This window comes from Eumetopias jubatus, unplaced genomic scaffold (genome assembly GCF_037043125.1).
Source record: "Eumetopias jubatus isolate StellerSeaLion01/CBP00866 unplaced genomic scaffold, mEumJub1_p1.0 scaffold_13, whole genome shotgun sequence".
NCBI lineage: Eukaryota > Metazoa > Chordata > Mammalia > Carnivora > Otariidae > Eumetopias > Eumetopias jubatus.
This window is the reverse complement of record NW_028274819.1, coordinates 37849954-37876511: the sequence shown is the minus strand read 5'-3', so window position 1 is coordinate 37876511 and position 26558 is coordinate 37849954. Positions and strand designations below refer to the sequence as shown.

General features: G+C 40.0%; 1 protein-coding gene across 1 annotated transcript in view; it reads left to right on the top strand.

Moving 5' to 3' along the window:
• The window catches only part of NELL1 (neural EGFL like 1), an 820872-nt gene that overhangs the window by 753552 nt on the left and 40762 nt on the right, over positions 1-26558 (top strand). The window contains exon 16 of the mRNA XM_088017492.1: positions 19471-19611. Coding sequence (XP_087873618.1) covers positions 19471-19611 — 141 coding nt within the window. The remainder of the gene's footprint in view (positions 1-19470; positions 19612-26558) is intronic.

The window sequence follows — 26558 nt, the reverse complement described above, 5'->3', positions numbered from 1 at the left end:
TCTTTAGCTGTCTATGACTTGTGATTGGTGCTGAAGTGTTTTTCTTGTTTGCTTGTTTTTATTTTTAGAGATTGTGTCTTCATGACTTCTGACCTCTGCAGTCTGACCCTTTAATATGGAAAGGGGTCTGTCAAAACAATTAGGAAATTTTGGCTGCAGCAATAAAGCAGCCTCAAACTGTGTGGTTCCTCAATAAGAAACATATTTCTGCTCATATAAACAGTCCATGACAGTTTCAGGTCCGTGGAAGTGCTCCACTCCACATAGTCATGCAGGCTCTACCATTTTTAAGATGTGGCTTTCAAAGTTTCCCTTACAGTAGCCTCTAATGGGCAGGTGAAAATAGCATGGAGCTTCGTATGAGACATTTTTGTGGGTTTATATTGAAATTACATTATTTCTAGCTCTACAGCTAGAACTCAGTCACATGGGCTCACTCAACTCAAAGGAGGTGTGCTTAGGACACACCCTTGGGTGCCCAAGGAGAAGTGGAGTTGAAAGAGCTAGCATGTTTGTATCACACAGTTTCTGTTTCACTAATTTATTTTTTTAATTTTTTATTGTTATGTTAATCACCATACATTACATCATTAGTTTTTGATGTAGTGTTCCATGATTCATTCTTTGGGCATAACACCCAGTGCTCCACGCAGAATGTGCCCTCTTTAATACCCATCACCAGGCTAACCCATCCCTCCACCCTTCTCACCTCTAGAACCCTCAGTTTGTTTTTCAGAGTCCATCGTCTCTCATGGTTCATCTCCCCCTCTGACTTACTCCCCTTCATTCTTCCCCTCCTGCTATCTTCTTTTTTTTTTCTTAACATATATTGCATTATTTGTTTCAGAAGTACAGATCTGTGATTCAACAGTCTTGCACAGTTCACAGCGCTCACCATAGCACATACCCTCCCCAATGTCTATCACCCAGCCACCCCATCCCTCCCACCCCCCACCACTCCAGCAACCCTCAGTTTGTTTCCTGAGATTAAGAATTCCTCATATCAGTGAGGTCATATGATACATGTCTTTCTCTGATTAACTTATTTCACTCAGCATAACACCCTCCAGTTCCATCCACATCATTGCAAATGGCAAGATCTCATTCCTTTTTATGGCTGCATAATATTCCATTGTGTATATATACCACCTCTTCTTTATCCATTCATCTGTCGATGGACATCTTGGCTCTTTCCACAGTTTGGCTATTGTGGACATGGCTGCTATAAACATTGGGGTGCACGTACCCCTTCGGATCCCTACATTTGTATCTTTGGGGTAAATACCCAGTAGTGCAATTGCTGGATCGTATGGTAGCTCTATTTTCAACTGTTTGAGGAACCTCCATACTGTTTTCCAGAGTGGCTGCACCAGCTTGCATTCCCACCCACAGTGTAGGAGGGTTCCCCCTTTCTCCGCATCCCCACCAACATCTGTCGTTTCCTGACTTGTTAATTTTAGCCATTCTGACTGGTGCGAGGTGGTATCTCATTGAGGTTTTGGTTTGGAATTCCCTGATGCCGAGCGATATGGAGCACTTTTTCATGTGTCTGTTGGCCATTTGGATGTCTTCTTTGGAAAAATGTCTGTTCATGTCTTCTGCCTATTTCTTGATTGGATTATTTGTTCTTTGGATGTTGAGTTTGATAAGTTCTTTATAGATTTTGGATACTAGCCCTTTATCTGATATGTCATTTGTAAATATTTTCTCCCATTCTGTCGGTTGTCTTTTGGTTTTGTGGACTATTTCTTTTGCTGGACAAAAGCTTTTTATCTTGATGAAATCCCAATCGTTCATTTTTGCCCTGGCTTCCCTTGCCTTTGGCGATGTTTCTAGGAAGAAGTTGCTGCGGCTGAAGTTGAAGAGGTTGCTGCCTGTGTTTTCCTTTAGGATTTTGATGGACTTCTGTCTCACATTTAGGTCTTTCAACCATTTGGAGTCTATTTTTGTGTGTGGTGTAAGGAAATGGTCCAGTTTCATTCTTCTGCACGTGGCTGTCCAATTTTCCCAACACCATTTGTTGAAGAGACTTTTTGCCATTGGACATTCTTTCCTGCTTTGTCGAAGATTAGTTGACCATAGAGTTGAGGGTCCATTTCTGGGCTCTCGATTCTGTTCCATTGATCTATGTGTCTGTTTTTGTGCCAGTACCATACTGTCTTGATGATGACAGCTTTGTAATAGAGCTGGAAGTTTGGAATTGTGATGCCGCCAGCTCTGCTTTTCTTTTTCAACATTCCTCTGGCTATTCGGGGTCTTATCTGGTTCCATACAAATTTTAGGATGATTTATTCCATTTCTTTGAAAAAAGTGGATGGTATTTTGATGGGGATTGCATTGAATGTGTAGTTTGCTCTAGGTAGCATTGACATCTTCACAATGTTTGTTCTTCCAATCCATGAGCATGGAAGGTTTTTCCATTTCTTTGTGTCTTCTTCAATTTCTTTCATGAGTATTTTATAGTTTTCTGAGTACAGATCCTTTGCCCCTTTGGTTAAATTTATTCCTAGGTATTTTATGGTTTTGGGTGCAATTGTAAGTGGGATCCACTCCTTGATTTGTCTCTCTTCTGTCTTGTTGTTGGTGTATAGGAATGCCACTGATTTCTGTGCACTGATTTTATATCCTGCTACTTTACTGAATTCCTGTATGAGTTCTGGCAGTTTTGGGGTGGAGTCTTTTGGGTTTTCCATGTACAGTGTCATATCATCTGCAAAGAGTGAGAGTTTGACTTCCTCTTTGCCGATTTGGATACCTTTGATTTCTTTTTGTTGTCTGATTGTTGTGACTACCACTTCTAATACCATGTTGAGTAGCAGTGGTGATAGTGGACATCCCTGCCGTGTTCCTGACCTTAGGGGAAAAGCTCTCAGCTTTTCCCCATTGAGAATGATATTCACTGTAGGTTTTTCATAGATGGCTTTTATGATATTGAGGTATGTACCCTCTATCCCTATACTCTGAAGAGTTTTGATCAAGAAAGGATGCTGTACTTTGTCCAATGCTTTTTCTGCATCTATTGAGAGGATCATATGATTCTTGTTCTTTCTTTTGTTAATGTATTGTATCACGTTGATTGATTTGCAGATGTTGAACCAGCCTTGCAGCCCAGGGATAAATCCCACTTGGTCCTGGTGAATAATCCTTTTAATGTACTGTTGGATCCTATTGGCTAGTATTTTGGTGAGAATTTTTGCATCCATGTTCATCAAGGATATTGGTCTGTAATTCTCCTTTTTGATGGGGTCTTTGTCTGGTTTGGGGATCAAGGTAATGGTGGCCTCATAAAATGAGTTTAGAAGTTTTCCTTCCATTTCTATTTTTTGGAACAGTTTCAGGAGAATAGGAATTAATTCTTCTTTAAATGTTTGGTAGAATTCCCCTGGGAAGGCATCTGGCCCTGGGCTTTTGTTTGTTGGGAGATTTTTGATGACTGCTTCAATTTCCTTAGTGGTTATAGGTCTGTTCAGGTTTTCTATTTCTTCCTGGTTCCATTTTGGTAGTTGATACATCCCTAGGAATGTACCCATTTCTTCCGGGTTATCTAATTTCCTTGCATAGCGTTGCTCATAATATGTTCTTAGAATTGTTTGTATTTCTTTGGTGTTGGTTGTGATCTCTCCTCTTTCATTCATGATTTTGTTGATGTGGGTCATTTCTCTTTTATTTTTGATAAGTCTGGCCAGGGGTTTATCAATCTTGTTAATTCTTACAAAGAACCAGCTCCTAGTTTCGTTGATATGTTCTACTGTTCTTTTGGTTTCTATTTCACTGATTTCTGCTCTGATTATTATTTCTCTTCTCCTGCTGGGTTTAGGCTTTATTTGCTATTCTTTCTCTAGCTCCTTTAGGTGTAGGGTTAGGTTGTGTATTTGAGACGTTTCTTGTTTCTTGACAAAGGCTTGTATTGCTATATACTTTCCTCTCAGGACTGCCTTTGCTGTATCCCAAAGATTTTGAACTGTTGTGTTTTCATTTTCATTGGTTTCCATGAATTTTTTTAATTCTTCTTTAATTTCCTGGTTCACCCATTCATTCGTTAGTAGGATGCTCTTTGGCCTCCATGTATTTGAGTTCTTTCCTACTTTCCTCTTGTGATTGAGTTCTAGTTTCAAAGCATTGTGGTCTGAAAATATGCAGGGAATAATCCCAATCTTTTGGTACTGGTTGAGACCTGATTTGTGACCTAGGATGTGATCAATTCTGGAGAATGTTCGTTCCATGGGCACTAGAGAAGAATGTGTATTCCGTTGCTTTGGGATGGAATGTTCTGAATATGTCTGTAAAGTCCATTTGGTCCAGTGTGTCATTTAAAGTCTTTATTTCCTTGTTGATCTTTTGCTTAGATGATCTGTCCATTTCCGTCAGGGGGGTGTTAAAGTCCCCCACTATTATTGTATTGTTGTCGATGTGTTTCTTTGCTTTTGTTATTAATTGCCTTATATAAGTGGCTGGTCCCATGTTAGGGGCATAGATATTTACAATTGTTAGATCTTCTTGTGGGATAGACCCTTTAAGTAGAATATAGTGTCCTTCTTCATCTCTTATTACGGTCTTTGTTTTAAATTCTAATTTGTGTGATATAAGAATTGCCACCCCAGCTTTCGTTTGGTGTCCATTAGCATGGTAAATGGTTTTCCACCCCCTCACTTTCAATCTGGGGGTGTGTTTTGGTCTAAAATGAGTCTCTTGCAGACAGCATATTGATGGGTCTTGTTTTTTAATCTAATCTGATAGCCTGTGTCTTTTGATTGGGGCATTTGGCCCATTTACATTCAGGGTAACTATTGAAAGATAAGAATTTTGTGCCATTCTATTGCCTGTAAGGTGACTGTGACTGTCTGCTGTCTGTGTTCCTTTCTGATCTATGCTGCTTTTAGGCTCTCTCTTTGCTTAGAGGACCCCTTTCAATATTTCTTGTAGGGCTGGTTTTGTGTTTGCAAATTCCTTTAGTTTTTGTTTGTCCTGGAAGCTTTTTATCTCTCCCATCTATTTTCATTGACAGCCTAGCTGGATATAGTATTCTTGGCTGCATATTCTTGTTTAGTGCTCTGAAGATATCATGCCAGTCCTTTCTGGCCTGCCAGGTCTCTGTGGATAGGTCTGTTGCCAGTCTAATATTTCTACCATTGTAGGTTACATATCGGTCCGGGCTAAGCGAGCTGCTCGGGTTTGCTCTCAGGAGCTTTTGTTCCCTGCAAGCTCTCGGTACAGCTTTGGAGGATCAGGGTGAAAATGGTGGCCTCCCAGTCTCCGCCCCAGAGAAGGCAAGAAGTCGGGGCTCCGCTCCTCAGTGCACCCCCAGAGAAAAGCAGCCAGTCACTCCCGTGTCCCCGGTCTCCGGCCGCACTCCGTGCTCACCCGGCCTGTGACGGAGCGTTTCTATCTGTGGCACCTGACCCCATGTGGGGTCTCCGAACCCAGCAGATCCCTGCGGTTCGCGCCTGCGCCGCTCCTCCCAGAGGAGGGAGGGGAGTCTCCCCGGCTCTGCCGCTTGTTGGGTCCCTGCTGGAGGAGCAGTGGCCCGACTGGGCCACGGATCACAGTTTATGGCAACCCCGAGCTGAGAGCCCGCGCCTCGCCTCCGTCTCTGCAGCCAGCTTCCCCACTGCGATACCTGGGAGCTCTGCCGCACTCAGGCACCCTTGGTCTTTCTGTGACCCCTAGGGTCCTGAGACCACACTGTCCCGCGAGGGTTCCACCCCCCGCTTAGCCACTGGAGCGACGTCCCTCCACGGAGCCGACTTCTAAAAGTTCCGATTTTGTGCTCTGCGGCTCTATCACTTGCCAGAAGCAGCCAACGGAGGCCCCTTCCCCCGCTGCCTATCCTCCCAAATATCGCCTCGGATTCACTTCTCCGCATGTCCTACCTTCCAGTAAGTAGTCACTTTTCTGTTCAGAGAGTTGTTGCTATTCTTTTCTTCGATCTCCTGTTGAGTTCGTAGGTGTTCAGAATGGTTTGATCCCTATTCAGCTGAATTCCTGTGACCAGACGAAATCCAGGTCTCCTACTCCTCCTCCATCTTGCTCCTCCCCCTTCACTAATTTATTTTTTTATTTTCCCTTAAACATTCTGATACATGCTAGATGCTCCGTGCAATCCTGGAATTCACCAAATGTTAAATACTAATCAGCTTTGTTTTTACTACATTTTTGGTACTTTATGTTACTGATTCCACTTAAATTCATGTGACTTTTTGGGGGAGAGAACCCATGTTTTTATGTGGTGTATATTATAGACTCATAGATTCTCTTCCTCAGTGTTTTACAGTGTGACAATTAAAATCCACATGAATATTTTTAAGGATCCAGAAATCACCTCTGTCCTAACTAGTTTCTTGATTACAAGTTAATATTAATTCTTTTCTGTTTTCATTTTCATTTTTTATTTTTTTCCAATTCTTATTTAAATTCTAGGTAACATATAGTGTAATTGGTTTCAGGAGTAGAATTTAGTGATTCATTACTTACATATAACACCCAGTGCTCATCCTAGCAAGTGCCCTCCTTAATACCCATCACCCATTTAGCCCATCCCCCATCCACCTCCCTCCATCAACCCTCAGTTTGTTCTCTATCATTAAGAGTCTCTTATGGTTTGCTTTACTCTCTCTTTCTTTTTTTTCCCCTTTTCACGTATGTTTATCTGTTTTTTTTCTTAAATTCCGCATGAGTGAAATTGTATGGTATTTGTCTTTCTTTGACATATTTTGCTCAGCATAATACACTCTAACTCCATCCACTGTTTTCTGATTTTTTTAAGCAGCATATAAGAGTTAAAAGTTAATATACTGTACAACAGGAGAAATATAACAGATTTTGCTTATGAGGCTTTTGTTCATTAATCCTATAAAGTTTGATTTTATTTTCCCAGTATCTACAGATGAGAAAACAAAGATTTGGAAAAATCTATATGATATATTAGTGTGTCGGTGAGCAGGAATCTGAAGTCATGTTTGTCTCCAAAGTCCATGTTGTGTTAACCATGGTTACTTTTTTATATTCCAGTATTCCCTGATAGACTATAAGTGCCTGGAGCACAGGGACATTTTTTTTTTTTTAAATCTCTGTATCACACTGTGTGATACAGCATTTCCTATATGTGTGCTCAATAAACTTGTCGAGTGAATGAAAGTATCAAAGTTTTTCCCATGACTCAACCTCCTCACTCTACAAATCCTTAGAAAAGATAAAATCCAGGGCACCTGGGCAGCTCAGTTGGTTAAGCCTCTGACTCTTGATTTCAGCTTAGGTCATGATCTCGGTTGTGAGATCAAGATCCATGTCAGGCTTTGCACTGGGTGTGGAGCCTGCTTAAGATTTTCTCTCTCCCTCTCCCCGCTGCTCGTGCATGCTCTCTCTCTCTCTCTTTCTTTGTCTCTCTAAACAAAAGAAAACAACATAAAATCCAACTGCTTCTTGAGCCTCTCTCTACTTCACTGTGAACTTTAATCCATTAATATGATATATAACAGTATGTCCTTGAAAATAAGGTTTGAGATAAACCTTACTGATTTTATAAATTTTCAAATAGCATATCTGAGACAGATGAGATCAGATAAAGGAAGAGATTCATCTAACTCGAGACAAGAATTTTGCAACAATTCAAGGATTTGTTTGCAAATGGCTTTTAATGGTAAATTCATTGTACATTCCAAATAGGATTAAGTGTGTTCCTTAGGACACATCCTATGGAAAACCATTTGGTGGTCATCTGGTTTTCACTGTGATAAAAAATTTCAAGGTACAGGTAGGACTGTTCATTGAAGGTAGGTAGAGCTATGTGTCTTCTTGTTGCCTATTCCACCTTAAAAATCTCTGAAAATTGGACATGGAAACAAAGTATTAAATAGAAACTACATATTGTCTTTTCAAGGTAAATAACATATAAAGATTAAACTAACCTCATTTTATTTAGTTTTGTGAATTGATATTGTATCTTTGTGATTTGCCAACAGCAGGAAATCTTGCGGTACTTTGAATCTCTATTACAGCGCTTTTTCACACTGTTGCTTTCATTCAGTCCATTGTCATTTATTTTTGTATTCATTTTCACACACTTTTATTGGATACCTTCTTATTACTTGATACTTACTATCACTAGAAATATAAGTCTAAGATGATGTCTCTGTTCTTGGGGAACAGAGTGTGGCAGGTGTCACAAACTTGTTCTGAGTGATGGACATAAAAGGGGAATTACTGTGATGGAGCAAGACATGTGCTTAAACAGATGTGTACATATACACTGAGCCACTAGGGGAAGGAGGACCTGTGGGTCTGGAGGAGTTGGAGAAGGTGATACTGGCTAGGGTTTAAAGGATGCTTGTATATACCTCCTCCCCTTGATCATGAGCACTTGTATTTCAGGAATCCTATTACTTTTGCATCTGCCACAGTATAAATATCCTCTTTAGCATGTCAGCTAAACAAATATTAGAGAATTGAATAAATGCTATATATTTGTGTAAATCTTCCTTTCTTCGTTTGTCAACAAGATGATTTGGTAGGGTACTGACCAATACAAGTTCTAGCTAGTTCTGAACTTGGTTTTGCCATTTGTTACCTGTGTGACCCAGGCTATAATGGGAGCTATTGGTAACAAACACTTGGCACTGAGGATACAGAAATAAATACTGTAGGTTCTGCTTTTAGGAATCCCCCATCATCTGTTGTTTCCTCTGCCACATCTTCAGATCTGTGCTGGATTAAACTGAGATTAAACAAAATTCTAGGACTTGTTATAGGAAGGAAAAATGATATATATTTTTGGCTTGTTTCCTTTGGAATGAATAACACATTGTGTGATGCAGCCAGGCTTTTGGTTTGCAAAGTGGCCTCTGTACATGCAGGGCCAGGAGAGGCAGAAGAAGGAGGCAAACCACTGCAGATTAGTAGGTGGCAGGTATAATACACAAAGGAATTTAATGTACAAAGCTTGTCTTAAGCAGCTGCAAGATGAGTAGGTCTCCACACCCATCTGCCAGAATCTTAAAAGTTTATATAGAGGCCTTCACTGGGTTCCATCATGTATACTGTCCAGATGGTCATAACAACACATTGCTTTCTCAAGGCTGTGTCCTTGAAAACAGCTCTCCCTGTGGGAACAGTGGGCAGAATGTATATTCCAAGGATAGGGGAGGGGCCGAGGAACCTCTGATTGCCTGGGTCCAGCTCTCTGGTCAACCAGCAGTTATGTCCTCTCAGTGACCTTCCCCGACACAGTCTCACTGTAATTCATGAGAATTCACTGAGAGAGTGTTGAATTCCATAGTGAACTTGCAGAGACCCTGTTACCAAGGCATCCGTCTTGTTTGTTTGCCTGTGGCAAGTGCTGACTGGGAGAAACAAATCTCTAAGGACAAAGGCAGCCACGACCCATTTATAATTTTTAAAGTCCCCAAAATGTCACTGAAAAGCCTTTAAGTGTTTCTGTATTTGTGTTTGTGATAGTTGCTTTTAATACTACTGTGACTACATAGAAGAAATGGCCAGTTTTATGAACAGTGAAAATGTGAGCACCTCTCAAGTATAGTCTGGTTACATATAAAATGAAAATTTCGGCTTCACTTGTAGACCTTACGGAACAAATGTGCAGCTCTGTTACCAATGCTGGTATGTGCGGAATCCTAGTTATTCGCATTGAGTTGCCAGAATCTGCTCTGTACAGTGCATCTCCCAGGCAAGGGACATCTCCACTCCTTTTCTCATTTTCATTGTAAGCCAGGGAGGGATTCCCTGTTGTCTCTGGGGGCAGTTGTAGACCTATAACTGTCTGGTTGTCCTGCTCTCACAGTTCTCCATGCTACACAGATAACTTCTGTCCTGCTGAATCATAGAAGCCTTAAAGGTCTCTCTTATTATTATCATTTTAGGAATAAAAATATATGTCAATTGAAAAAATATTTGCACATGATTCACCACCCCTGCTCCTCCTAGAAATTGAACATTGAACTGAGGGCTGGAGGAATTATTTGAATGTGTGACCCAGGCTATAATGTGAGCTATTAGTAACAAACATTTGGCACTGAGGATACAGAAATAAATACTGTTAGGTTCTGCTTTTAGGAATCCCCCATCATCTGTTGTTTCCTCTGCCACATCTTCAGATCTGTGCTGGATTAAACTGAGATGAAACAAAATTCTAGGACTTGTTATAGGAAGGAAAAATGTTCAGATAATTTATCCTCCAAACTGGTACGGTTTTGAGAAGGAAATGGGCAGCAGGTGTAAACACAGGGCTTGTGATTATTTTGGTTATCTGAGAAGGTTTTGCTTGTGTATTTCCTGATTTCTCAAAATACTAACTCTGTTGGATGGTTGTTACCTGAATACTGTCGGAAGTCTAGACGTGACAGGATGTATGGGGGTCATGACCATCTTTCTGGGGCCTTTGGAAATCAGTGTCTTAGATACAATTTGTTGCTGCTCCGTTACAGAGAGTTGTCTTTCAGCCTTACATGGAGAAGCTATCTTTGAAAATCAGTCTTCTCTTTACGCTTGTTTCTCTTGGTGACCTGTATTTAAAAATACTGAACTGACTCCATAAGCCAGGGCCAGCCCTTTCTGTCTGGGAGACATAGCCTCAAGTTACCTCTCTATTTCAATTTTTGAAATTTTAAGTGATCCAAGGTGTGTCCCACAAAATCACACATCTGTAAAATTTCAAAAATTATAATATAGCTGTTTAAAATTCATTTTCTGGGAATTTATAATACATGCACAGACAACCTGACTGCAGTAGCTGAAGGTGCCCCTGTGTCCTGTGGACTTATTACATTTAGAAACCTAAGGGGTGTGATTGGAGTCTGGGGAGATAGCTGAGTAAGAGAACCCTAAGCTCACCTTGTCCCATGGATACAACTAAATAACACATCAGCATAAATAACCCCCAAAATGACCCGAGGACTGGCAGAACAAACATAACAACCAAAGGTAGAGAATAGAGACTAGAAGAAGGTAGAAAGCATGGAGATACAGTTTGAGAACAAAAGGGACCTTAGCTGTCTGTGGTCCCAGAGAGAACCTGGGTCTTGAGAAGGATGAGAAACAGACTGTCACACCAGGGAACCCGTTTGGGGAAGACATTTGGCTTTGACAGTGAGAGGGGCTGAATTTTGTGAGTTCTTACAACAAGCGGGACTTAGAAGCCTGGAATTTTAAAAATCAGTAGGCTCTGCTTTAGGATAACCCAGAAGGCTTTAGCAAGCCAAGTCTCCACCCTTAAAAAGACAGCACAACAAACAGCCAGCAGAGATCTAACATAGAGGAGCAATAGGGGCACACTGGAGGGAGAGTGATTTACTCATCTCAGAGCCTGTCCCAAAGAGGCAAGGATCACAGGGAGACCCCTCCAGGAACAAAGGATCTGGCACATGCTATTTCCTGCCCTTGCCCTTAAGCATAAACACAGGAGCACATGCAGGAACCAGGATATCACCAACACTCACTACCCAACATGCTTACCCCAAGACCTGCCCCCGACACTTGGGTGGATCTGCCCTTTCCACTAAAGCTTTCCTTAGTCCCAGCACTGCAGCACCCAGAAGACCAGTGCAAACCTCACCAGTACCCCATCTCCTGACCAGGATCTTTTGCCGGGCTTCATTTCTGGTGGCAGTGGTGGCAGGTTGCATTTCATAAGCAGACTAGTGCGTACCTTGTTAAAATGTGCCCCACCAAGCCAGGGACCAAACACTGCCCGTGACAGGAAAAAAGCCTCCACGGACAACTGGACAGAAGGAAAAAGAGGCCAGGACTACAGCAAAGCACACACAGCAGGCATAGGAGAAACCCAGCAAGCACCAGGTCCTGAGGAACAAGGTGCACTGCCCTGCAGGGCACTATAGGACCTCCTCTTCATAAGGCAGTTACTTTCAAGACAAGATATAGCTGACTCTCCTAACACACAGAAACAGATACAGAGCGATGGACAAAATGAGAAGACAGAGGAATATATCCCAAATAAAATAATAGGACCAAACCACAGCAAGAGACCTAAGTGAAACAGAGATAAGTAGTAGGTAATGCGCCTGATAGAGAATTTAAAGTAATGATCATAAAGATACTCTTGGACTTGAGAAAAGAGTGGAGGATGTCAGTGAGACATTTAACAAAGAGATTAAAAAAAAAACAGAGATGAAAAACACAATAAATGAAATTTGATAGTACACTTGATGGAATAAATAGGCTAATGGAATCAGAAGAATGAATTAATGATCTGGAAGACAGAGGAATGGAAAGTAACCAAGCTGAGCAAATGAGAGGGAAAAAATTATGCAAACTGAGAATAGCCTTAGGGAATTCAGTGACTCCATCAAGTGAAATAACATTTGTACTATAGGGATCCCAGAAGAAGAGAGAGAAAGGGAGGCAGAAAATTGAAGATTTAGCTGAAAACTTCCCAAATCCAGGGAAGGAAACATATATCCATATCCAGGAGGCACAGAGATTCCCCCCAAAGAAATCAGCACAAAGAGGTCTCCAGCAAGACAGATAGTAATTAAAATGACAAAAAGTAGTGATAAGGAGGGGCACCTGGGCGCCTCAGTCGGTTAAGCGTCTGCCTTTGGCTCAGGTCAGGATCCCAGGGTCCTGGGATCAAGCCCTGCGTTGGGCTCCCTGCTCGGCGGGAAGCCTGCTTCTTCCTCTCCCGCTCCCCCTGCTTGTGTTCCCTCTCTCGCTGTGTCTCTCTCTGTCAAATAAATAAATAAATCTTTAAAAAAAAAAAAAGTAGTGATAAGGAAAAAATCTTTAAAGCAGCAAGAGAAAAGAAAAGAGTTACATACAAGGGAAATCCCATAAGGCTTTCAGCTGATTTTTCAGAGAAACTTCGTGGGGCCAAAAGGGAGTGGCATGATATATTCAAAGTGCTAAAAGGGAAAAATCTGCAGCCAAGAATACTCTGTCCAGCAAGGCTATCAATCAGAATAGAAGGAGAGAGAAAGAGTTTCTGAGACAAAAACTAAAGAAGGACACCTACAGATTGAAAGTTAGGGGATGGAGAAACATTTATCATACAAATGGATGGCAAAAGAAAGCAGGGGTAGCAGTACTTAGACAATGTATACTTTAAAATAAAAACTATAACAAGTGACAAAGGACACCGTATAATAATAGGGACAATCCAACAAGAAGATAAACAATTGTAAATACTTAAACATCCATCATGGGAACACCCAAATACATAAAGCAGCTAATAATAAACATAAAGGAAGTAATCAACAGTAACACAATAATAGTAGTAGACTTCAACACCCCACCAACATTGATGGACAGATCATCTAACAGAAAACCAACAAGGAAACAGTAGCTTTGAATGACACATGGGAACAGTTGGATTTAACAGATATATCCAGAACATTCCATCCTAAAACAACAGAATGCACATTCATTTAAAATGTACAAGGAATATTCTCCAGAATAGATCACATAAAAGGTCACAAAACAAGTCTCAACAAATTCAAAAAGATCAAAGTCATACCATACATCTTTTCTGACCACACCGTTATGAACCTAGAATTCAAGCATAAGAAAAAATCTGGAAAGAGCACAACACTGAAACGAAACAACATGCTACTGAACAGTGAATGGGTCAACCAGAAAATAAAAGATGAAATGGAAACAAATGAAAATGAAAATCCAATGGTCCAGAATCTTTGGGACACAGCAAAAGCAGTTCCGAGAGGGAAGTTTATAGCAATGCCTCAGAAACAAGAAAAATCACAAATAAAAAATTTAACTTTGTACATAAAGGAGCTAGAAAAAAAGACAAACAGAACCTAAAACTAGCAGAAGAAAGGAAATAAAGATTAGAGCAGAAATAAATGAAAAAACTAAAAAACAATAGAACAAATCAAAGAAACCAGGAGCTGGTTCTTTGAGAGGTTCAACAAAATTGATAAATCTCCAGCCAGACTCATCCAGAGAGAGAAAGAGAGAGAGGACCCAGATAAATAAAATTACAATGAACAAGGAGAAATACCAACCCACCCCACAGATATATAAACAATTGTAAGAGAATATTATGAAAAATTATATTCCAACAAATTGGACAACCTAGAAGAAATGTATAAATTCCTAGACATGTATAACATAACAAACAGAAGCAGGAAGAAATAGAAAATTTGAACAGACCAAATACTACCAATGAAATTGAATCAATAATCAAAAAACTGCCAGTAAACAAAAGTCCAGGATCAGATGGCTGAACAGGTGAATTCTACCAAACATTTAAAAAAGAGTTAATACCTATTCTTCTCAAATGATTCCAACAAATAGAAGAGGAAGGAAAGCTGTGAAATTCATTCTATGAGGCCAATATCACCCTGATACGAAAACCAGATAAAGTCACAACAAAATAGGAGAACTATAGGCCAGAGATGCAAAAATTCTCAACAAAATACTAGTAAACCAAATCCAAAAATACACTAAAAAGAAATCATTCACCATGATCAAGTGAGATTTATTCCTGGGATGCAAGGGTGGTTCAACATTTGCAAATCAATCAGTGTGATACATCACATCAATAAGAGGATAACTGCATGATCATTTCAAAAGATGTAAAAAAAACTTGACAAAATACAACATCCATGATAAAAACCCTCAACAAAGTAGGTTTAGAGGGAACATACCACAACATAATAAAGGCCTTATATGAAAAACTCACAGCATACATTATATTCAATGGAACAACCTAGGAGCCTTTCCCCTAAGGTGAGGATCAAGACAAGGATGTCCACTATCACCACTTTTATTCAGTATAGTACTGGAAATCCCAGTGACAGCAATTAGACAACAAAAAGAAATAAAAGGCCTCCACATCAGTAAGGAAGAAGTAAAACTTTAGTTGTTGATATGATCCATATATGGAAAACCCGAAAGACTTCATGACAAAACTGCTAGAACTGATAAATGAATTCACTAAAGTTGCAGGGTACAAAAGTAGTGTACACAAATCTGATGCATTTCTATATACTAATAATTAAACAGCAGAAAGTGAAATGAGGAAAACGATCTCATTTACAGTTGCACCAAAAATAATAAATTATCTCGGAATAAACTTGTCCAATGAGGTTTAAGACTCTACTCTGAAAACTATAAAACACTGATGAAAGACAGCGAAGATGACACAAACAAATGGAAAGGTATTTCATGCTCATGGATTGGAAGAACAAATATTGTTAAAAATATCTATACTACCCAAAGTATTCTATAGATTTAAAGCAGTCCCTACCAAAATACCTATAGCATTGTTCACAGAACTGGAACAATCCTAACATTTGTATGGAACCACAAAAAACCATAAATAGCCAAAGCATTGTTTAATGAAAAACTAGTGCCTGGGTGGCATAGTCAGTTAAGCATCTGACTCTTGATTTCAGCTCAGGTCATGATCTGAGGGCCGTGAGATCGAACCCCATGCTGGACTCCACACTTAGTGCAGAGAGTCTGCTTGAATTTCTCTCTCCCTCTCCCTCTGCTCCTCCCCTCCATGCACTCTCTCTCTAAAGTAAATGTCTTTAAAAAAAAAGAAAAAATCAAAACTGGAGCTATCACAATTCCAGACTTCAAGTTATATTACAAACCTGAAGTAGTCAAAACAGTATAGTACTGGCATAAAAACAGACACAAAGATCAATGGAACAGAATAGAAAACCCAGAAATAAACCCATAATTTTATGGTCAATTAATTTTCAACAAAGGAGGAAAGAATATACAATGGGAAAATCTCTTCAACAAATGTTGCTGGGAAAACTGGACAGCTACATGGAAAAGAATGAACCTGGACAACTTTCTCACACACCATACACAAATGTAAGCTCAAAATGGATTAAGGACCTAAATGTGAAACTTGAAGCTCTAAAAATCCTAGAAATGAGCAGAGGCAGTAATGTCTCTGACATTGGCCATAGCAACACTTTTCTAGATATGTCTCCTGAGACAAGGGAATTAAAAGCAAAAATAAACTATTGTCACTACTTCAAAATAAAAGTTTCTGCACAGTGAAGGAAACAATCAACAAAACTAAAAGGCAACTATGGAATGGGAGATATTTGCAAATAACATGTCCAATAAAGGGTTAGTATCTAATATATATAAAGAAATGATACAGGGGCACCCGGGAGGCTCCGTCAGTTAAACGTCTGCCTTCAGCTCAGGTCATGATCCCTGGGTCCTGGAATCGAGCCCCGCATCAGGCTCCCTGCTCAGTGGGGAGTCTACTTCTCCCTCTCCCTCTCCCTCTGCTGCTCCTCCTGCTTGTGTTTTCGCTCACTCTCTGTCAAATAAATAAAAGTTTAAAAAAAAACTGATACAACTCAACACCCAAAAACCAAATAATCCAATTAAAAAAAATAGGCAGAAGACATGAACAGACATTTCTCCAAAGAAGACATACCAATGACAAATGAAAGACAGACTCATGATGAGATGCTCACATCACTCATCATCAGGGAAATGCAAATCAAAATGACAATGAAATATCACCTCACACCTGTCAGAGTGGCTAAAATCAACAACACAAGAAACAAGTGTTGGCGAGGATGTGGAGACAAAGGAACCCTAATGCACTGTTGGTGGGAATGAAAACTGATGCAGCCACTGTGCAAAACACTATGGAAATACCTCAAAAAATTAAAAATAGAACTACCTTCTGATCCAGGAATCACTCTACTATGTATTTACCCCCAAAATACAAAAGCACTAATTTGAAGGGATACATACACCCCTATGTTTATTGCAGCATTATTTACCATAGTCAAATATTGGAAATAGCCCAAGTATACATTGATGGATGAGGGAACAAAGAAGATGTGGTGTGTGTGTGTGTGTGTGTGTGTGTGTGTGTGTGTGTGTACACAATGGAATATTATTCAGCCATAAAAGAATGATATCTTGCCATATGCAATGACATGGATGGAGCTAGAGGATATAATGCTAAGCAAAATAAGTGAGAAAAAGACAAATACCATATGATTTCACTCATATGTGGAGTTTAAGAAACATAAGTGAGCAAGCAAAAAAATAGACAAACCAAGAAACAGATTCTTAACTATAAAAAATAAACTGATGGTTATTAGTATGGATGGGGGGATGGGTTAAATAGGTGATAGGGATTAAATCATATACTTATCCTGATGAGCACTGAGTCCTCTATTATAGAATTGTTGAATCACTCTACTGTACACATGAAACTAATACTGTTGTATGCTAACTATACTGGAATTAAAATTAAAAACTAAAAAAATTAAAAAGTTAATAAAAACTAAGGGATGCTACATGTCAAAGAATTATATGGGCTGAATGATGAAGTCATAAAGGAAGAAACCACAATGAGATACTACCTTACACCAGTTAGAATGTCTAAAATTAATAAGACAGGGAACAACAAATGTTGGTGAGGATGTAGAGAAAGGAGAACCCTCTTACACCATTGGTGGGAATGCGAGCTGGTACAGCCACTCTGGAGAACAGTATGGATGTTCCCCAAGACATTAAAAATAGAGCTACCCTATGACCCAGCAATTGCACTACTAGGTATTTACCCCAAAGATACAGATGTAGTGAAAAGAAGGGGCACAGGCACCCCAATGTTCATAGCAGCAGTGTCCACAAGAGCCAAACTGTGGAAGGAGCCGAGATGCCCTTCAACAGATGAACGGATAAAGAAGATGTGGTTCATAATACAATGGAATATTACTCAGCCGTCAGAAAGGATGAATACCTACCACTTGCATCGACATGGATGGAACTGGAGGAGATTATGCTAAGAGAAATAAGTCAAGCAGAGATAGACAGTTATCATATGGTTTCACTCATATGTGGAACATAAGCAATAGCACAGAGGACCACAGGGGAAGGGAAGGGAAACTGAATGGCAAGAAATCAGAGAGGGAGACAAACCATGAGAGACTCCAGACTCTGGGAAACAAACTGAGGGTTACAGAAGGGAGGGGGGGTTAGGGGAAGAGGTATCCAGGTAATGGGTATTAAGGAGGACATGTGATGTGATAAGCACTGGTTGTTATATGCAACTAATGAATTGTTGAGCACTACATCAGAAACTAATGATGTACTATATGTTGGCTAATTGAACATAATAAAAAAATTAAAAATGAAGAAGATGGCAGTTGGCAGAAAAGAAAAAAAGAAAAGAAAAGAAAAAGCTGGATTTGCCCAGTATAAAGAGCTAGTTTTTCTCTCCTTACTTGGCTGGAATGCCACAAGATGAGACTGACAGGTTGCAAACTACATTCACAGCCCCGTGCCCACCTTAGGACATGTCAAGGTAATAGCACAACTGGTAGCTGATTGCCCCTGAGCCAATGCCTACAGCAGGGCACTGCTGAAAAAGACTCCAAAATGTGTTTTATTCATTATGTGTTATATCCCAATATTAATTAGATTTCTATTTGGAGAAGACTGGCATAGTTCAGATATTTCCAGGAGACCTAGTAAAAGATTTCTAGCCAACAATGTCTATATTCCAAGAAACAATTGCATGGAGAGATTTATAAGAATGAGCTGACCCTGGCATAACAATTGACAGCTTGTCTTTCTGCAGTGGTGTCAACTCCTTCAGCTCAGAGGCAAGCCTTTGCACTAGAGAATCTGTGCGTGATCTAGGCATTTGCTTATGTTAAAAAAAGTCAGATCCTAGAGCAAACAAAGCCCAGAATATGTCCTTTCATCAGGAACGACTGAAGAGCGTATTAAGGAGGGCACATGTTGTGATGAGGACTGGGCGTTATACGGAACTAATGAATCATTGAACACTGCATCAAAAACTAATGATGTACTATATGTTGGCTAATTGAACATAATAAAAAAAAAAGGAATGACTAAAGAATGAGGATCTCTGAATGACTAATCATAAATCAAGTCCTTAAGCTTAAAAAGAATTAGAACAGTAGTTCCCCACCTCTGCTCCCCAAAACAGTCTCACAGGTGGGAAACAGCATATTATTATTCTCTTCCCTAAGTTTTGCAGGGGGTATGAATATGATAAGTCTCTTTGATAGGGCAGTATAAAAAAATCAGTTCAACACTATTTGACCCAGAGTTTCTTGAGCTTATTCGTTCATAGATGTTTTCAAAGAACAGCAAATAATATCTGGAATTACTTTTTTGGAAACAATGAATCTGAGAAAAGCCATATACACTCAATACCAAAAGCGTGCCAAACATCCTCAATTTCCTTTTTGGTTATGCAGAAGCCAACACAACATTTGTAGTTAGGATGTCTTCATGACCATCAGCTCTCAATTTTATTATTCAGTATATGAGAACACATCCCTAGCTTTCCATTTGTTTGAATTCTGGAAAAAATGGGATTTGGTTCTTCCTGTAACTTTCATTTTTGGTGACTAATCACTTTTAACTGATCTGTTGAACATGTTTTAGGTGTTTACTAAAAGGTTAGTGTCAAAAGAAATTAATGTCCTGGTGGGCTTGTGTTTTTCTCTGAGGCAGATATTGATGAATGCACAGAGGGAATCATTGAGTGCCACAACCATTCCCGCTGCGTTAACCTGCCAGGGTGGTACCACTGTGAGTGCAGAAGCGGTTTCCATGACGATGGGACCTTTTCACTATCCGGGGAGTCCTGTGTTGGTAAGCAGCTTTTAGCCATGCCCTTCATCCTTCTGGCCCTTTGCAGGAGGGGCAGCCTGCTTTGGCACTCTCTTCAGCTCCCAGTGTTAAAATATGGCCCTCACTGGTTAAACTCATCAGTTTTCAAATTTCCTCTCTCAGCAATTCAAGGAGTAGGCCAGGGATTATGCAGTGTGGGGCTTTAGGATTTTTATATGGAAACTGGGGCAGTCAAGAGTTTCAAAGCCTGGGTCTGTGTGCCATGGCTTTTAGTTCTTTTGGAGCAAAACCATGGTGGCTTGCTGAAATTTTTAACAGTTTGAGAAACAGAAATGGGAGAAGAAGAAATACTGGTGGAATGAGAAAGTTGAGGTTAAATCCCAGCTCTCGTACTGAAAAAGGCACTGCCCCTCTCTGAATCTTTGTCGGTGAGAGGGTAAAAATGGAATAATAATATATATGTGTTGCTAGGATTAAATGGGATGCCACACATTTAGAGATTGTAAGCTTTCCATTGTTGCACAAATGTAATACAGCTGCATTAACCTTATTATTGTTATTACCACCATCATCCTTACTTACAAAGTCTCTCTAATCACTGTTCTGCTTGAGGTTCTGTTAAATGCTGAACAGAGGAAGCTAGCAGATGGAGTTTTTTTTTGTTTTGTTTTGTTTTTTTACCTTCAAGACCCTACAACTTTCATGATATGCAAACAGCTGATCAAACCTGTCATTGTTTCCATGAGAACTTTGGCCAATCCATTTACATCATGTCCTGTGAATTCAACTAAATTCTTCATGTGGATTTGGAGAAACCTACAGGGCAAGCCTTCTGACCTTGGGTTCAGACTGCTGAATTAGAAAATGGGAATGTGATTTTGAAAATTTACTGTCTCTGCTCATTGCATATATATATATATATTTTTGAAGGTTGCTACTGAGATCCACCTAGTGTTTTTCCAACTTCTCCTCTGAGGTTGTTTTAAAGTAAAGATGAATTAGGGAACAATGGGCACAGAGCATGAACTGTCTACCACTCCTGTTGAGAGGCATGCAGTATAGTTGTTAAAAGCATGGATCCCAGAGCCAAACGCCTGCTGTCAAATTCTAGCTCTTTCATTTCTAAATAGGTTCCCAGTGGCAAGATCTTATCTAGTCCATACCTGAGTATCTCATCCATAAAATGGAAATGTTGCTATTTAGGTCATATGAGCGTTGCAGGAATTAATTGTATTGACACCTGTTAATATTCAGTAAATGTTAGTTACCATTATCTTCAGTGTTCCTGCATATTCAGCATTCTGCCCTAGGCTGTATGTTTCTTTTATTCTTTTGTTTGTTTAATTTATTTTAGAGAGAGAGTGTCTGTGTGTGAGCTGGGGTTGGGGGGTGTGGGGGGTGGAAGGTGGTGCAGAGGGAGAGAATCTCAAGCAGACTGAGCTCAGAGCCCAACTTGGGGCTGGATCTCATGTCCCTGAGATCAGGACCTGAGTGGAAACCAAGAGTCAGATGCTTAACTGACTGAGCCACTCAGGTGCCTTGTAAGCTTAGGGACAGGTTTATAGTTATCCTGGGTCTTCAGATACTTCCTGTACATATGGCCAAGAAGTTCTGTGTGTGTGTGCAACTCGGTATAAATAAGTTATGTTAATAGGAATAGATAGAATGGCAACTGTGATTGAGGAATGGAGAAAGAATATTGGCCTTGTGTAGTATTACACTGTGGCACTAAAAATAAAAATCTCATTATTAAACACAATATTTGATCTCATTTAATGGGAGACCCAACTTTTTGTTGCATGAAGAACCCTAGAGATTACCTATGTTAAACCAATGTTATAAATGCCTGGAGCTGCCATGCTCTTATACTCTTAGATGTTTTTGCCTATGCTGTCCTCTCTGGCTGGAATGGAACAGAACTCTGAATTAAAGATAATCCTATCTTTTCCTTGATCGTCTTGATTCCCAAATTCATGGGAATTTCAGTTATTTTTCCTAATTTCAGCTCGTGTTCCACCAGGCCCCCATGAAGCATTATTCGATGTTTTCCTAGGAGTCATCACTGCTGTCCCCGGCTAGCTTTAGTTTTCTCCTGATGTATATTTCTCTGGCTTATACCATAGAAACTTGTACCACTGTACAGTTTATTTGCTCTCCAACTAGAACGTGGGTGTGAAATGGACTTTATTCTTCTATCTCTCCAGTAAGACCCTCTGGTAATTGGTGTTCAGTCAATGAGAAAATTGCCACCAATTCGTGTGCCTAACAAAGAAATTCAGTCTCAAAAACGGTGACACCTTGTTCCCAGCCGCATAGTTGGTTTGATGCAAGTTGAGACTCAAGCCTAAGTCAAGGGTCACTCTACATCCCAGATACCCAGTGCAGTTCCAGTTTATGCCTGTTGTTCTGATGTAATTATCCATAGTGCCTTGTCACTCCCATAAATGTCCCTGTTAGGATGACAGATGTCATGGTCACCTCACCTGCAGATTTTTCTCTGCCATGCTGAGTGGTTTGCCTGGGGGATCAGATCTCCTGCCCTCCCTGAAGAAGCACTTTTCTTCTTCCACGAACTGATCCCTGGTCTGTACAGGAAAGCTACAGCAAATTGGATTCCTTGACAAGGCAATAGAGTTGTTTTTATTAGTGGCATTTTTAATTAGGGCAATTGTGAATCTGAATGCCCTTCATTTCCATACTTTTGGAAATGTCTTTGTGATTGGGTCTTTTTTATTGTTATGTTAATCACTATACATTACATCATTAGTTTTTGATGTAGGGTTCATGATTCATTGTTTGTGCTCCACACACAGTGCTCCACGCAGAATGTGCCCTCTTTAATACCCATCACAGGCTAACCCATCCCCCCACCCCCTCCCCTCTAGAACCCTCAGTTTGTTTTTCAAAGTCCATTGTCTCTCATGGTTCGTCTCCCCCTCCGACTTACTCCCCTTCATTCTTCCCCTCCTGCTATCTTCTTCTTTTTCTTTTTTCTTAACATATGTTGCATTATTTGTTTCAGAAGTACAGATCTGTGATTCAACAGTCTTGCACAATTCACAGTGCACACCATAGCACATACCCTCTCCAATGTCTATCACCCAGCCACCCCATCCCTCCCACCCCCCACCACTCCAGCAACCCTCAGTTTGTTTCCTGAGGATAAAAATTCCTCATATCAGTAAGGTCATATGATACATGTCCTTCTCTGATTAACTTATTTCACTCAGCATAACACCCTCCAGTTGCACCTACGTGGTTGCAAATGGCAAGATCTCATTCCTTTTTATGGCTGCATAATGTTCCAGTGTGTATATATAACACCTCTTCTTTATCCATTCATCTGTCGATGGACATCTTGGCTCTTTCCACAGTTTGGCTATTGTGGACATGGCTGCTATAAACATTGGGGTGCACGTACCCCTTCGGATCCCTACATTTGTATCTTTGGGGTAAATACCCAGTAGTGCAATTGCTGGATCGTATGGTAGCTCTATTTTCAACTGTTTGAGGAACCTCCATACTGTTTTCCAGAGTGGCTGCACCAGCTTGCATTCCCACCCACAGTGTAGGAGGGTTCCCCTTTCTCCGCATCCCCGCCAACATCTGTCGTTTCCTGACTTGTTAATTTTAGCCATTCTGACTGGTGCGAGGTGGTATCTCATTGAGGTTTTGGTTTGGATTTCCCTGATGCCGAGCGATGTGGAGCACTTTTTCATGTGTCTGTTGGCCATTTGGATGTCTTCTTTGGAAAAATGTCTGTTCATGTCTTCTGCCTATTTCTTGATTGGATTATTTGTTTTCTGGGTGTTGAGTTTGATAAGTTCTTTATAGATTTTAGAGACTAGCCCTTTTATCTGATATGTCATTTGCAAATATTTTCTCCCATTCTGTCGGTTGTCTTTTGGTTTTGTGGACTATTTCTTTTGCTGGGCAAAAGCTTTTTATCTTGATGAAATCCCAATAGTTCATTTTTGCCCTTGCTTCCCTTGCCTTTGGCGATGTTTCTAGGAAGAAGTTGCTGCAGCTGAGGTCGAAGAGGTTGCTACCTGTGTTCTCCTTTAGGATTTTGATGGACTCCTGTCTCACGTTTAGGTCTTTCAACCATTTGGAATCTATTTTTGTGTGTGCTGTAAGGAAACGGTCCAGTTTCATTCTTCTGCATGTCGCTGTCCAATTTCCCCACACCATTTGTTGAAGAGACTGTCTTTTTTCCATTGGACATTCTGTCCTGCTTTGTCAAAGATGAGTTGACCATAGAGCTGAGGGTCCATTTCTGGGCTCTCGATTCTGTTCCATTGATCTAATGTCTGTTTTTGTGCCAGTACCATAGTGTCTTGATGATGACAGCTTTGTAATAGAGCTGGAAGTCCGGATTTGTGATGCCACCAGCTTTGCTTTTCTTTTTCAACATTCCTGTGGCTATTCGGGGTCTCTTCTGGTTCCATACAAATTTTAGGATGATTTGTTCCATTTCTTTGAAAAAAGTGGATGGTATTTTGATGGGGATTGCATTGAATGTGTAGATTGCTCTAGGTAGCATTGACATCTTCACAATGTTTGTTCTTCCAATCCATGAGCATGGAACGTTTTTCCATTTCTTTCTGTCTTCTTCAATTTCTTTCATGAGTATTTTAGTTTTCTGAGTACAGATCCTTTGCCCCTTTGGTTAAATTTATTCCTAGGTATCTTATGATTTTGGGTGCAGTTGTAAATGGGATCGACTCCTTGATTTGTCTCTCTTCTGTCTTGTTGTTGGTGTATAGGAATGCCACTGATTTCTGTGCATTGATTTTATATCCTGCCACTTTACTGAATTCCTGTATGAGTTCTGGCAGTTTTGGGGTGGAGTCTTTTGGGTTTTCCACATACAGTATCATATCATCTGCAAAGAGTGAGAGTTTGACTTCCTCTTTGCCGATTTGGATGCCTTTGATTTCTTTTTGTTGTCTGATTGCTGTGGCTAGGACTTCTAATACTATGTTGAATAGCAGTGGTGATAGTGGACATCCCTGCCACGTTCCTGACCTTAGGGGAAAAGCTCTCAGCTTTTCCCCATTGAGAATGATATTCACTGTAGGTTTTTCATAGATGGCTTTTATGATATTGGGGTATGTACCCTCTATTCCTATACTCTGAAGAGTTTTGATCAAGAAAGGATGCTGTACTTTGTCCAATGCTTTTTCTGCATCTATTGAGAGGATCATATGATTCTTGTTCTTTCTTTTGTTAATGTATTGTATCACGTTGATTGATTTGCAGATGTTGAACCAGCCTTGCAGCCCAGGGACAAATCCCACTTGGTCCTGGTGAATAATCCTTTTAATGTACTGTTGGATCCTATTGGCTAGTATTTTGGTGAGAATTTTTGCATCCGTGTTCATTAAGGATATTGGTCTGTAATTCTCCTTTCTGACAGGGTCTTTGTCTGGTTTTGGGATCAAGGTAATGCTGGCCTCATAAAATGAGTTTGGAAGTTTTCCTTCCATTTCTATTTTTTGGAACAGTTTCAGGAGAATAGGAATTAATTCTTCTTTAAATGTCTGATAAAATTCCCCTGGGAAGCCATCTGGCCCTGGGCTTTTGTTTGTTGGGAGATTTTTGATGACTGCTTCAATTTCCTTAGTGGTTATAGGTCTGTTCAGGTGTTCTCTTTCTTTTGGTTCAATTTTGGTAGTTGATACATCTCTAGGAATGCACCCATTTCTTCCAGGTTATCTAATTTGCTTGCATAGAGTTGCTCATAATATGTTCTTAGAATTGTTTGTATTTCTTTGGTGTTGGTTGTGATCTCTCCTCTTTCATTCATGATTTTGTTGATGTGGGTCATTTCTCTTTTCTTTTTGATAAGTCTGGCCAGGGGTTTATCAATCTTGTTAATTCTTTGAAAGAACCAGCTCCTAGTTTCATTGATGTGTTCTACTGTTCTTTTGGTTTCTATTTCATTGATTTCTGCTCTGATCTTCATTATTTCTCTTCTCCTGCTGGGTTTAGGCTTTATTTGCTGTTCTTTCTCCAGCTCCTTTAGGTGTAGGGTTAGGTTGTATATTTGAGACCTTTCTTGTTTCTCGACAAAGGCTTGTATTGCTATATACTTTCCTCTCAGGACTGCCTTTGCTGTATCCCAAAGATTTTGAACAGTTGTATTTTCATTTTCATTGGTCTCCATGAATTTTTTTAATTCTTCTTTAATTTCCTGGTTCACCCATTCATTCGTTAGTAGGATGCTCTTTAGCCTCCATGTATTTGAGTTCTTTCCGACTTTCCTCTTGTGATTGAGTTCTAGTTTCAAAGCATTGTGGTCTGAAAATATGCAGGGAATGATCCCAATCTTTGGTACCGGTTGAGACCTGATTTGTGACCTAGGATGTGATCAATTCTGGAGAATATTCCATGGGCACTAGAGAAGAATGTGTATTCCGTTGCTTTGGGATGGAATGTTCTGAATTTGTGAAGTCCCTTTGGTCCAGTGTGTCATTTAAAGTCTTTATTTCCTTGTTGATCTTTTGCTTAGATGATCTGTCCATTTCCGTCAGGGGGGTGTTAAAGTCCCCCACTATTATTGTACTGTTGTCAATGTGTTTCTTTGCTTTTGTTATTAATTGCCTTATATAATTCATGCTCCCATGGTAGGGGCATAGATATTTACAATTGTTAGATCTTCTTGTTGGATGGACCCTTTAAGTAGGATATAGTGTTCTTCTTCATCTCTTATTACAGTCTTTGTTGTAAAATCTAATTTGTCTGATGTAAGGATTGCCACCCCAGCTTTCTTTTGGTTTCCATTAGCATGGTAAACGGTTTTCCACCCCCTCACTTTCAATCTGGGGGTGTCTTTGGGTCTAAAATGAGTCTCTTGCAGACAGCATATGGATGGGTCTTGTTTTTTAATCCAATCTGATAGCCTGTGTCTTTTGATTGGGGCATTTAGCCCATTTACATTCAGGGTAAGTATTGAAAGGTATGAA